At 43.0% G+C, this 13,837-nt stretch overlaps 1 protein-coding gene across 2 annotated transcripts in view; it reads left to right on the plus strand.

The window, feature by feature from the left end:
- FAF1 (Fas associated factor 1) overlaps positions 1–13,837 on the plus strand; it is a 375,519-nt gene that overhangs the window by 171,968 nt on the left and 189,714 nt on the right. For both annotated transcript variants that reach the window (XM_040360508.1, XM_040360509.1), the window contains exon 8: positions 8,624–8,710. In XM_040360508.1, coding sequence (XP_040216442.1) covers positions 8,624–8,710 — 87 coding nt within the window. The remainder of the gene's footprint in view (positions 1–8,623; positions 8,711–13,837) is intronic.

Below are 13,837 nucleotides of genomic sequence, written 5' to 3' on the forward strand. Positions count from 1 at the left end.
CACTGCTTGTGCAGCACTGAGCATGTGCGAGATTTGCAAGGCTGAAATCCAGGAAGTCATACAGTCTGGCTTCATGATGCACACACTTAAGATGGCCCCAGTCAATTTCTATTTTATAAAGTGTCTAAATGCTGTAACAACCTAACAAAACGGACCTTAGTTTACAGACTAACTTTACTAGAATACATTAAGCTTGTGTATTACAGGGGTATTTATATTTAAAAAGTGAAATTGTGGCCGGAACTCCGCTTTAACATTGTGCTTAATGGTATGTTTAACAGACTAAAGGTAAATAAGTGAAGTTTATTTAAGGGTGAACTTTAAATTGAAGAGTATGAGCTCCATAGAGCCCAGCTAAAGAACCGAGCCACCCTTTTCTGAGATAAATAAGATGGTGGCAACAATACGAATGGTATGTGAGGCTACGTGATTGTATCTTTGGATAGTTGGTTTTAATAACCCTTTAAGTGCAACTTGTGTTCTCAAAATTGTGTCCGATCGGGACCCCCCCCCCCCCCCCCCCCCCGGTACATGCGGCGGTCGGTAACCTGCGGGGAGCGATCCGGGGACGAGGGCGCGGCTATTCGTTTCTAGCCGCCCCCTCGCGATCGCTCCCCGGAGCTGAAGAACGGTGAGAGCCGTATGTAAACGCGGCTTCCCCGTGCTTCACTGTGGCGGCTGCATCGATCAAGTGATCCCTTTTATAGGGAGACTCGATGACATCAGACCTACAGCCACACCCCCCTACAGTTGTAAACGCACACTAGGTGAACCCTAACTCCTTCAGCGCCCCCTGTGGTTAACTCCCAAACTGCAACTGTAATTTTCACAATAAACAATGCAATTTAAATGCATTTTTTGCTGTGAAAATTACAATGGTCCCAAAAATTTGTCAAAATTGTCCAAAGTGTCCGCCATAATGTCGCAGTCATGAAAAAAAACGCTGATCGCCGCCATTAGTAGTAAAAAAAAATAATAATAATAAAACTATCCCCTATTTTGTAAACGCTATAAATTTTGCGCAAACCAATCGATAAACGCTTATTGCGATTTTTTTTTTTATACCAAAAATAGGTAGAAGAATACGTATCGGCCTAAACTGAGGACATTTTTTTTTTATATATGTTTTTGGGGGATATTTATTATAGCAAAAAGTAAAAAATATTGCATTTTTTTCAAAATTGGCGCTCTATTTTTGTTTATAGCGCAAAAAATAAAAACTGCAGAGGTGATCAAATACCACCAAAAGAAAGCTCTATTTGTGGGGAAAGAAGGACGCCAATTTTGTTTGGCAGCCACATCGCACGACCACGCAATTGTCTGTTAAAGCGACGCAGTGCCGAATCGCAAAACCTGGCCTGAGCATTTAGCTGCCTAAAGGTCCAGGGCTTAAGTGGTTAATAATGTAGTACAGTAAAATGATCTAACGCTTACATGTAAGTACAGATGTGCTTGTAAGAGATCAGCATCTCATGGTAGTTATTCCGGTGTCTGAAAAATGTCCAGAGACGTCCCAAGTCCTGGCTGTGAGAGCCGCAAGGAGCCAGAGAGGAAGCCGGCTATTTCCTTCAGAGGAGATGGTGACAGTCTGCTCATGTGACGTCAGCCCGAAATAGGCATCGCTATGAACACATAATTCAGGTGAAGTAGGGGTTTGCAAAAATCAAAAAATCAAATGGGTGGGAGCGAAATGGGGGGGGGGGGGGGGGGGATAAGTGAAGTTTTATATTTGTCTAGAGATTGGCTTCAAGATTAATTTAGAATTTGTTTTAGAAAAAATACTACTGGTAATATAAAAATGAGATCCCTTTAATTTTTTTTTTGCACTTTTTCAAGACATGGGGGCAGGAGTTTGTTTCAAGAACTCATTATCAGTCTGATTAAAATAAAGCTGTTATCTATTCCAAGTCTTTTAAACCAGTATTAGAGAAGAGCTGCTGGCTCCAATGAAGGAGGATTGGTGTTAATCCCTCTCTCAAGCCCTGATTGCCGGGAACTAATGAAATAATGGGTGATGGCCATAGAAGGTGCTTCACAGGTGTGCACCAGGGACAAAAACATATTGAGTTGCTGGTATTTCCATTTCTCATATTTCTTTGATACAGTATGAAAGCTGGTTAGCAGCGGCCGATGAGGTGTAATGCAATCCTGCTCATAGAATGGAGATCATGGCTCGAAACACTGACACGGTGTTGGGTGTATTCTCCAGCACAGTTTCAGTTAAAGTAGAAATCTTCTTTGTTCCTAAGTAAGATGTATTTTCCTATGAGTGTCCTGATAAACTAGGTTTTCCTAGAAATAACTTTTACCAGATTCCAGTCAATTGGAATGCTGGGCCTTAAAGGAGAAGGTTGGGGTTTCAAAAAATATAAACATATGGGGCCAGATTCAGGTAGGAGATACGACGATGTATCTCTAGATACGCCGTTGTATCTGAGTGTGAGGCGTCCTATATTGGCGCCTGATTCAAAGAATCAGATACGCCAGAATTTGTCTAAGATACGACCAGCGTAAGTCTCCTACGCCGTCATATCCTAACTGCATATTTACGCTGGCCGCTAGGGGCGTGTACGCTGATTTTTGCCTAGAATTTGTAAAACCGCTAGATACGCCTATTCACGAACGTACGCCCGGCCGTCGCAGTACAGATACGCCATTTACGTAAGGCTTTTTCCGGCGTAAAGTTACCCCTGCTATTTGAGGCGCAGCCAATGTTAAGTATGGACGTCGGGCAAGCGTCGAATTTTCCGTTGTTTGCGCAAGTCGTTCGCGAATAGGGCTGGGCGTAATTTACATTCACGTCGAAAGCATTGGCCTTTTGCGGGTTAATTTGGAGCATGTGCACTGGGATACTTTCACGGACGGCGCATGCGCCGTTCGGAAAAAGCGTCATTTACGTGGGGTCACAATAAATTAACATAAAACACGCCCACATCTTCCACATTTGAATTAGGCGGGCTTACGCCGGCCTATTTACGATACGCCGCCGCAACTTTGCTTTGTGAATACTGCACTTGCCTGTCAAAGTTGCGGAGGCGTAGCGTAAATAGGATACGTTACGCCCGCACACAAATACGCGCTCCCTACCTGAATCTACCCCATATACTTTCCTGTATGCATCCGTCCTACGTCGGCTCTAACACCGATAAACGAGTGATCATATGATCACTATTCTCTCAATCTGCCCAGAGGGGAGAGTGTTGACTGTCCGTCACTGCTCTTCACTCTGCCCCTCCAGTGCTCCCTGGAATACCAAGAGAGGAGGAGAGGGGGTGGTTGCAGCTGGCTCTGTCTCTTAGCTGCGTGTTGGGAGGTGGGGTCAACTGTCAATCAGGCCACTGGGTGGTTCCCAGCAGAGCTTGGGCTACTTAATGAGACATTAAACGTGGGGTTGGGCTTCAGGTGATTTACTGCCCTTGGCTCGTTTTTAAGTCCAAGTAGCCAATTTGTAGTCAGATGTGCATTGTGCCAACAACCTCTGTGTTCATAGTCTTACCCCGATTTTCCTGTTACAGCAGTTGTGCAGGGAGTTGAAATATAACTACATTCTAATAGGTAGAAGAAAATACCCCCACTGCTCTCAGTATTTTATATAGAGATGGCTGGATACACCCTCTTTGTGAAGAAGCCTATACAGAGGAGTGCGGCTGTTACTCAGCTCTGCCAGCACAAATCACTGCAGTGTGATGACAGCTTAATTTCCACTGAGAGAAATTGGCTTTTATAGCAAAAAGCAGCCACATATTATAACGAGGGTGTACAAGGTGTGGAAATTCAATTGAGAATTACAGGATTTCAAAGAAAAAAAAAACAATCATACTCACCTAGGTATGGGCAGCATCAGTCCAATGCTGTATCTGTCCCCTGCTGCTCCAAGGCTTAGAACTGAGCGTTCAAAGACCGCTGATTGCTCAGTTCTCGATCTTCAGTAAGCAGAGAGCCGGTGATTGTAAGGCCCCATACACACTATTAGATTTTCTGCAGACCTTTGTCTTCAGATTTACCAAAACCATGTAGTGCAAAGGCCTGACTGATTGCATACAAATTAAAACTCTTAAGGTTTGACCTCGTATTATATGGTTTTGGTAAATCTGAAGACAAAAGTCTGCAGAAAGTTGAATAGTGTGAATGGGGTCTAAGGCACCGGCTCTCTGCTCTGCCCCTCCAGTGCTCACTGGAGGGGGCGGGAGCAGCTGGCTTGGTCTCTCATCAGACATCTGGGTGGATCCAGGAATTCAAATCGGAATCCTCCAGAGCTAGTTGAGCAACACCAGCCCACAGCAGGCTGAAGTCCGCTACCGCCTTAAAGTGGAGGTCCACACACAAATGGAACCTCTGCTTTTCGGGACCGTCCCCCCCTCCGGTGTCACATTTGGCACCTTTCAGGGGGAGGGGGAAGCAGATACCTAATATATACAGGCATTTGTACCTGCTTCCGGGCATAGACTCCCGCGGGGGTCACCCCCGTCTTCTGGGAAACACACAGGTCCCAGAAGACAGCAGGGACCAGTTAGGACATGCAGCGCGACTCACATGCGCAGTATGGAAACGGAAAGTGAAGCCGCAATGTTTCACTTCCTGATTCCCTCACCGAGGATGGAGGCGGTGGCATCCGAGAGCCGAGCGATTGATCGGCTTTGGCTGCCGACATCGCGGGCACCCTGGACAGGTAATTGTCCATTTATTAACCACTTAAGGACCCGCTCATGTACGTATACGTCGGTACTTTAAAGATTGATATCTCTGTAACGGCAGCAGCCACTGCCACAACCCGAAATATCCATCTTTCCTGTGAGCAGTCCTGTTAACGATAACGGTGGTCTCCGCAGCGGATCCGCCGCAAGATCACAGTTATTGGGGCCCCTCTCCCGCGCCCTCCGCCGTTTACCGGAGCTGTCGGCGGAGGCGATTTTGTCCTGCTCGGCTGGGATACAAGTGAGGGCAAGATGGCCCCACCCGTCTCCATAGCAGGGCGGAAGCGACGTCAAAACGTCACTTCCGCCCATGCTTCTTAAAGGCACATTTTCTTGTTGTAATTTTTTCAAATGACAAATTTTTAATTTTTTTTAATTTTTTGCATTTTAGTCTAAATATGAGATCTGAGGCCTTTTTGACCCCAGATCTCATATTTAAGAGGACCTGTCATGCTTTTTTTCTATTATAAGGGATGTTTACATTCCTTGTTATAGGAATAGAAGTGACCCATTTTTTCTTTGTTTTGTTTTTACACAAAAAAAACTCATTTTTTTTTAAAGTGCCCCGTCTCAACGAGCTCGCGCGCAGAAGCGAACGCATACGTCAGTAGTGCCCGCATATGAAAACGGTGTTCAAACTGCACAAGTGAGGTATCTCTGCGATCGTTAGAATGAGAGCAATAATTCTAGACCTCTTCTGTAACTTAAAAGATGCAACCTATAAATAAAATTTAAACGTCGCCTATGGAGATTTTTAAGGGTAAAAGTTTGACGCCATTCCACGAGCGGGCGCAATTTTGAAGCGTGACATGTTGGGTATCATTTTCCTCGGCGTAACATCTTTCACAATATAAAAAAAAATTGGGCTAACTTTACTGTTGTCTTATTTTTTAATTCCAAAAAGTTAATTTTTTCCAAAAAAAGTGCGCTTGTAAGACCGCTGCGCAAATACGGTGTGATAAAAAGTATTGCAATGACCACCATTTTATTCTCTAGTGTGTTAGAACCCCAAACATTATATATATATTTTTCTAAGTAATTTATTAGCAAAAAAAAAACTGTTTTAATCTTGTAAACACCAAGTCTGAAAAACAGGCAAGGTCCTTAAGTGGTTAAAAGTCAGCAGCTGCAGTATTTGTAGCTGCTGGCTTTTAATATATATTTATAAAAAAAAATTAGGCGGACCTCCGCTTTAATACGGGTCACAGGAAAAGAGCTTTGGCTCCACATCTCCTTTTGAAGACAATTTTTAAGAATGGAACTGTTGGAGGTTTTGATAGGCAAGCTATCCCATGACTCAAGAACCTCATGCTGGTTTTGGGGCACGGACTTCACTGGAGGAAAGGGATATACGTTCAGATTGTCTCCCTATAAAGTGGTTGTAAACCCTTTACAACAAATTCATGCTACAGGTAAGCCTATATTAAGGCTTATCTGTAGCTACCCAGGATATCTCCTAAACCTGCACAGTCATCGGCACATGCGCAATGAGGCAAACTAAACCAATGGTACCTATGTGCCATTGCTTCAGTCGGTGTGCCGTTACCAGTGGCTCCCGCATCATCGTGGCTCTGGCCAGTCAAAGCGACGGAGCCGCGATAACCGGAAGTAACCCCGGGATAGATGTCGCCGGCCGGAGGGGGAGACGAGGGCGGTTGCAGGGCCTTCGATAAGTAATTAATAATGAGCTAGTATGCTATGCATAAACATGGAAAGCATTTCATCTAAATTGATAAACATAGCTGTGGATGACCAATTATTAACGATTTAACAGATTGCTGATGTTCAAGGTGATCGAGGTCCTCCTTCAAAGCGATTGTGTGCGTTATTAGTCTAGGCAGGCACACTAACTTGTTCTGCATGTGTACCCAGGAAGGATTTCACTGAATTGTTCATATCATTTCTATCAGAGTATGGCCTGTGGCTTTGTATTCTCCAGGGTCAAGAAGGAATATATTGGTTGACCTTTCTCTACATACAAGCACTTCATTGAACCTTCCTCTGTAAATACTCCGGTCTTCAAGGCTTTTCTGTGAAGCTGGGCAATTAACACATATCCATGCAAGCTAGCCTACTGACGGCCACAGACAAAGCGAAAGTTCACCTTTTCACCCCATAAAATAAAATCATAATGTTTCCCTTGTGCTCATACATTTTCCATGTGTTGTACAATGACCGTTACGTTTATTTTCTTATGAAACCATATCGGAAATGTCCTATGATTCCTAAGTTGCATGGCTAGTTTCAAAGCGCACCATCAATGATGTTCTTATAAAGAAAAATGTAATAAAAAATTTAAAAACGAAACATCTCATGCAACCTCAAACATGCAGAGGCCTTTGCTCTCAGACCATTAGATTATGTTGTTTTTTTCCCTGGCTTTTTAGGTGCTGAGATTCTGGTGTACTTTAAATTAACAACCTTATTATAACTAGGGCCGAAACAACTAATCGATTAATCAACAACTAATCGATTATGAAATTAATCGATTAATCGGCCAGTAACATAATGGGGTTAAAAAAACTAAAAATTAGCCCTTTATAGTACAAAAAAGCAATTCGCTACTGTAAATATTACTTTCACTGTCCCACAGTAAAAAAATGAACCCCTTACAGTAGCAATTATTTGCTCTTTTTGTACTTATTTTTGTTTTTTTAACCCCATTATGTTACTAAACATCTCAGGCCTGGGGTCACACCTCTGTTTTTTGGTGCTTTTTGCAGAAGCGCACTACAGTTCATTTACATGTTTTCCTATGGGACACATTCACATCTATGATTTTATTTCAGCTAATTCGTATTTGGAAAGGGCAAGGACTTTTTAATGCAAAACGGTGCCATTTTTTTTTATTTTTTGTTCAATATACTTCAATGGAGAAGCTGCAGAAAAGCATGTAATGTGTTTTTGCGGCAATTTGTGTTTTGTAATCTGCCCAACAACAAATTGGCCCAAAAAAATGTAAAAATGCAATTTTTTTTTTTAAGGCTAATATTCCGATTAATCGAAACAATATTCGACCAACTAATAGATTATGAAAATAATCGTTAGTTGCAGCCCTAATTATAACATCTATGTTATATTCCCAATGCTAGTAGCTTACTTGCAGCATTTTCACTTTGTTTGGTATTTGCAATGTGGCTTTGAATTTTGTTAAAAAAAAAAAAAATTGTCTACTCCTGAAAGGGTCAATCTGTTTTGAAGCGCTTTGAAAATTGCATCAGCAAAGGTAAGGTGAGTCAGGGCCCTTTCACACCAGTGGACCGTATGTCTGCTATTTAATCCATCGTTTTACGGATGAAAAAGGGACATACATGTAGCTCTATGAGATAGCGGGTGTCCGCTGACACCCGATCTCATCTGTGTCCACTATGCTCTGATTCTGCAGATGGAGGAAAATCCTATTTTTCCATCAGTCTGCAGAGCGGATCAGGTGAACACGAACAGACGTTCCGTGTTCATCTGAACCCCGATAGGGGTCAATGAAGTGGTTGAGAAGACAAGTGTTAGAATCTGTTGTAACCTTCTGCGCACCACCACAAAGTCTAGGAGAGAGGGGAATCACGAAGGTCCAATCGGGTGTTTCTCAATCAACGTGAACTGGCTAGGATGGAAATATTAAGTAACTGAGAGACGGGAATTGGCCAGTTTGCAGGAACAAGAAATGAGGGGCATTTTCCCAATAGGTGCATAGGCTGCTCTGACCCTTCTCTACCTTATCCAACATGTTTTGGTTCAAATTCTATTTCAAGATTTCCCTCTATGGGAGATGATTGAGTGATGGGCAAGAATTGTGCTATAATGCAGCATGTGAATGCTTTAAATTTTGAATATGTCAGTTTCTACATCCATGTGCATATATTGTAACCCAAAACGTTTTGTATGATTAATTCTTTGTAAATTCTTACCATATTGCTTTGTTTTCCATTTAGGTAAAAAGAAACGTTTATGACCTCACAAGTATTCCTGTTCGCCACCAGGTGTGGGAAGGTTGGCCGCCATCAGCTCAGAATGATTCTGTAAGTTTTTTTTTTACAGTGGTGGAATAGTAGTAGATTGTTTGGGATGTTGGCCATCAGTTACTTTGGAAAATTGGCAATTGCGTAATCTCATTTACTGTAGATTGAATGTGCAAGTGAACCATTTGTGTTCTCTATGACATGTGTTGTCTATATCAATGATTCTCATATGGAAAAAAATTCAGCTTTCAACGAGATCGTACGATAATCTGATTGTTGGTACACCGCTTTTATCCAAAATTTTCCAAAGGGACATACATGGATAGTTTTCCCGTACGATACCAGATCTTGTTTAGTTAGTACAGTTTTCGCCTGAAAATACATTACATCACTTCTAAATTTTTGTTTCCGTAATACGAGAATTTTCGTACTTTAGTAACTTATTCACATTCGATATGGAGACTAGCATGCAAAAAAAAAATGGATGATCATTCGTCCGACAACCTCATACTATACTATACTAGGCTTAAGGGTTCATGCAGGGGTGGACTGACCATTCGGGCACTATGCCCCATCAGGGTTGCCAGCCTCAGTAAAACTAGGGACAGTGTGTAAAAATCTAAATAGCTGTATGTGTATTCTGTGTGTATGTATATTGTGTGTTTATACGGTTTGTTTACTGTATGTGTATACTGTGGCCCCATAATCTCCTATTGCCTGGGGGCCCCATAATCTCCTATTGCCCATGGGCCCCATTTTGAGCTCTCATTTTTTCTGCCTGGAAACCCCCCCTCTATGTTAGCCAATGTGTCCATGCACACTATGGCTTTTTCAGAAGTTTACAGGCATAAAAAAAAACCTTCCCCCACCAAAGTCACGTTTTTGAGAGGAGCTTTTGTGCCCAAAAACGCTCCAAAAAGCCTTAAAAGTTTAAAAAAGCCTGAAAACACATATAGAAATAGAAAAAATTAGCCAAGGGAAGGGGTTGTGAAAAAAAGGCTTATGCTTAAGAAAGCTCAAAGAAGCTCAATAAAAATGTGCAAAAGAGCACAAAAAAGCACAAGCTTCTTTAAGTTTAGGCAAAGAAATAAAAGCTCAAAAGCCTGTAAAAGCAGCTTTATTTAATTTTTTTGAGCTTCAGTAGTGTGCCAGAGCCCTAATCGTCTTTATTTTTAATGATCTGACGTTCGTATAGCGATCTCCCCCGCTGAGCTATTGTGTTCTGACAGGACGACCCCCCCCCGCCAGAACACTCAGCCATTGGCTCGAAGGGCTGATTGGCAGTCGGTCAGCTGCTGGTTTTCCAGCATGCTTGTGTGACAGGCTTTTGTAGGACCGGCTGACATACACACCGGCAAAATGTCAGACGGTTTTTATTGAACGGGCCGATTACTCCTGACTTTCGGCCCGTGTGTATGGGGCTTAAATTTCAGCCTTGCCTTAAAGCAGTAATAAAGTAATCTTGTATAGGAGATATTCACATCAACAATGACATCACCCGTGCATGCGCAGTGACGCTCTGCATTCAGGGAATACAGTATTCCATTGAAAGTCAGAGTGCTATGTCGCGGCTGAAGCATGCAAGCCATTCTGATGGCCAGAGACTATGAAGCCAGAAGGAACACAAGGTGAAGATGGAAGTAATATTGTTTTTATTAGAAAATTGGCAAAATATAACAAATGCCTGCTTACATTAGATGATGCCTAATCCCGGCACTAGGGATCGCCCACATTCAATGCTGGTGGAAGCCGCGCAACGCTCAGCTCGCACTAGAAAGTCGGTATGCGTTCCACTGATGCTAAGAGACAAACTGGAAGCTTGGACCCGGAAGTGATGTGACCGGAAGGCGCCTCAACGTATGTTTTGTAATGCTACGTCATCGGGAAGCATTCGTTGTGTGGTGGTTACCTTAAGTCATTTTGGTATTTTTTTTTTTTTTGCAAATCCTTTATCTAAATTAAAGGAGTAGTTCACCTTTATGAACATGTTACACCTATATTTAGGATGTCACATGTCCAGCATCTGCATGCTTTCCCCTTCCCTGTGACAGCAAGCCAGGGATCTTCTCCCCGCACCCGCTGTCACAATTCAAAAAATACACGGCTATTCAAGTCTCCACCTCACACGGCATTCATTCCGATTTTTGTGAATTAAGGAACTTGCAAGTACCATAAGCCTTTGTGGCTGTCGGCTTGTAGTTCTCAATGAACTACCAGAGCGCTGATGAGCGCTCTAGGCAGTTCATTGATCTTCCTAGCATTCCGTAATGGCCTGTTTGTATCGGAGGTACAGACAGACTGCTATTCAGTCTGCAGGACACTGCACCTGCAATCTGCTGATTACCTGCAAAAAAAAATGTGCATTTATAACTTTTATTTTTTTTTAAAGGTGAACTTATCCTTTAAAGGCTGCTAGCCAATGGGATTCACGAATTTCAAAATCGCCTTTTCTCAGGGCTTTGGATAATAATGTTCTGCCTAAAAAATCTGTTGTAAGATAAATAATACTCACACCATTCAGAGGTAGATTTGAGAAGCAGTAGTCCATTGTGTGATTTGTGCTATTGAAACTCCCCTCTGGTGTCACATTTGGCGCCTTTCAGGGGGGAGGAGGGAGCAGATACCTGTGCAATCCAGGTATTTTCTCCCACTTCCAAACATAGGTCGCAGTGGCGACCTACGCCACATCCGGCGCCTCTTCTGTCCCCCCTGCTGTTTTCTGGGAGATGCACGGGTCCCAGAAGACAGCAGGGGGCCAGTGGGATCGCGCAGCACGACTCACATGCGCAGTAGGAAACCAGGAAGTGATGCCGCAAGACTTCACTTCCTAATTCCCTTACCAAAGATGGCGGCGCCTCCACCCTAGAGACACATCGGGTGCCAACATCGCGGGCACCCAGGACAGGCAAGTGTCCATATATTAAGTCAGCAGCTGCAGTATTTGTAGCTGCTGACTTTTAGTAAAAAAAAAATCGGCTGAACTCCGCTTTAAGTTAACAATTGTTTACATATAACCCTCATACTGATTCATTCTTTCAATTCTCCACCCCCTTTCATTTATTTTCAGTGCTTTTTTTTATACAATTTTTTTCATTATTGAAACCCTAATGACCCAAAGCACAGCTCAAAGCTCCATCCAAGTCATGAGCTTATTCATAATGTACCAAGTCTAAGCCCATGAGCGGGTGAAACGTGTTAGAGGGGCATGGCTTGGGAGGAAGTGGCGCTAAAACCTGCCCGAAGGAAGCTCGGGTCGGCTCGGCTCTATTCGGCGCCAGCGCACCGGTGCCGAATAGAGCCGAGCCGACCCAAGCTTCTTTCGGGAAGTCGCGACGCGGTGTGTGCGCCGTCGATTAGCATGCCAATTGATTGGCATGTCAATAGGAACGCCCACTCCCGCGGGATTCCCTACCCGGAAGCCGCAGTGAATTCCACGGCTAAACGATATCTACGGGGGAAAAAAAATAAAGGTCAGTGACATTTTATATGCAGCACGGTGCTGGATGCAGTGTTAAATTTTTTTTATAGGGTGAACCTCCACTTTAACCTATCGTGTGTACGAGGCCTTATGCTCCTTCGTATAAGGGCTTCTCCATGTCTGGTACCTGCTGGTTGAATAATGAGAATAAAAAAATTCAATATTGCCTATTACCTGCATTTTGAACAAAAGTTTGACAATGTCTTTTTTTTTTATTATTATTCTGTAAGAAAGAGGGAGAATTGTATGCAAATCACCATACATCCCTTTTATAGTGTACATATCCTGGAGTGTGCACACAGACTTGGATGGAACTTGTCATACTGGTACTTCTGTGTGAACTTTTGAAAAGTAACAAGTTTCACAAAAGGCTGTAAAAGGCGGTTCTCTGTACCTGAAATGGTGTAAATGAGGGTGTGAATTACACATTCTATACAACCACTTTGTGTGAAGTTTTCTGACGATTTAGGGATTTATTTATAATTGTTTTCACACAACTTTTGTAATTGAATTCAATTGGAAAAAAGTGTGAATCCTGGCTGAAAAGGGTTTCCCTACAAAAATTAGGTAGGTAATGTTCGCTAATTGAAAAGACGATTTATGTATGTTGTATTATGTACCGTATCTTATTATGTGTTGTATCAGAGCTTGACAAATTTGCTTTGAATCTAGGACTGTCACTATAGACAAGTTGCTAGCGGACTTCAGTAAGCTTCAGAAATACTTGGGGTAGATTAGGATGCGTTGGGACTGCGTTGGGTAGCTGTTCCTGCGCAGTGCCCACACATGAGAAGGAAAAAAGCCTTGTGCCCGGTTTATACCACTGCATTGTGGTGAAGCCCATGTCAACAAGGGAGAAGCCATCTACCTGTCCTAAATGTGCGTTACATCATGGCCTGTCGGCCCAGTAATGCCCATGATTTTGAAATGGGATGTCTAACGAGTTCATATGTGTGTGATGGTCAGGTGTCCCCAACATTTTGCCCAAATACTGCACATTCAAAGACTTTCACACCATCACAGGCAAGTCTTTAGACTTTGCGTATCCTTCTGAATTGTAAATGGTATGTAATGTCTTCAATCAAGTGGACATTTTTTCAACTTCCCATCTATTAAATCTTCCGCCCTTGTTTTAAGTTTGGATAGTAAAATTCCAGTAAATACCTTTTTATACAGCCCACGTCCTGTTTTTGTCTGGTAAAAAGCCTAGGCTTATGACTTCATGCACCGCTCCATCTCTCTCTCCCCCTTTTTTTTTTTAGTACTACTTTAACTACTTGAGGACCAGCCACCGTCGTATACGTCGATACTTTGACGTTGCATACCATTTTTATGGCAGCAAAATGTGGTCTCTGTGGCAGATTCGCAGAATGTGGTCTGTGTCGGATTCGCCGCAAGATCACTTTTATCAGGAGAGGGCCCCCCTCCCGCCGCGCTCTGGTAGTCTCCGCCACTTACCAGAGCCGTCGATAGCGGTGAAACCGATCAGTTCCTCTCAGTTCCTCTCCCCTCACTGCCTGGATGCTGAGTGAGGGGAATGATGGCGCCCCCGCTCAGCTCCATAGCATTGGAGGGCGGAAGTGACGTCAAACGTCACTTCCGCCCAATTTTCTTACATTTTTTTTTTTTTATTGCATTTTAGTGTAAATATGAGATCTAAGGTCTTTTTGATCTTAAATTTAAGAGGAAAATACAATGGGTGGTGTAGC

This window comes from Rana temporaria, chromosome 7, assembly GCF_905171775.1.
Source record: "Rana temporaria chromosome 7, aRanTem1.1, whole genome shotgun sequence".
NCBI lineage: Eukaryota > Metazoa > Chordata > Amphibia > Anura > Ranidae > Rana > Rana temporaria.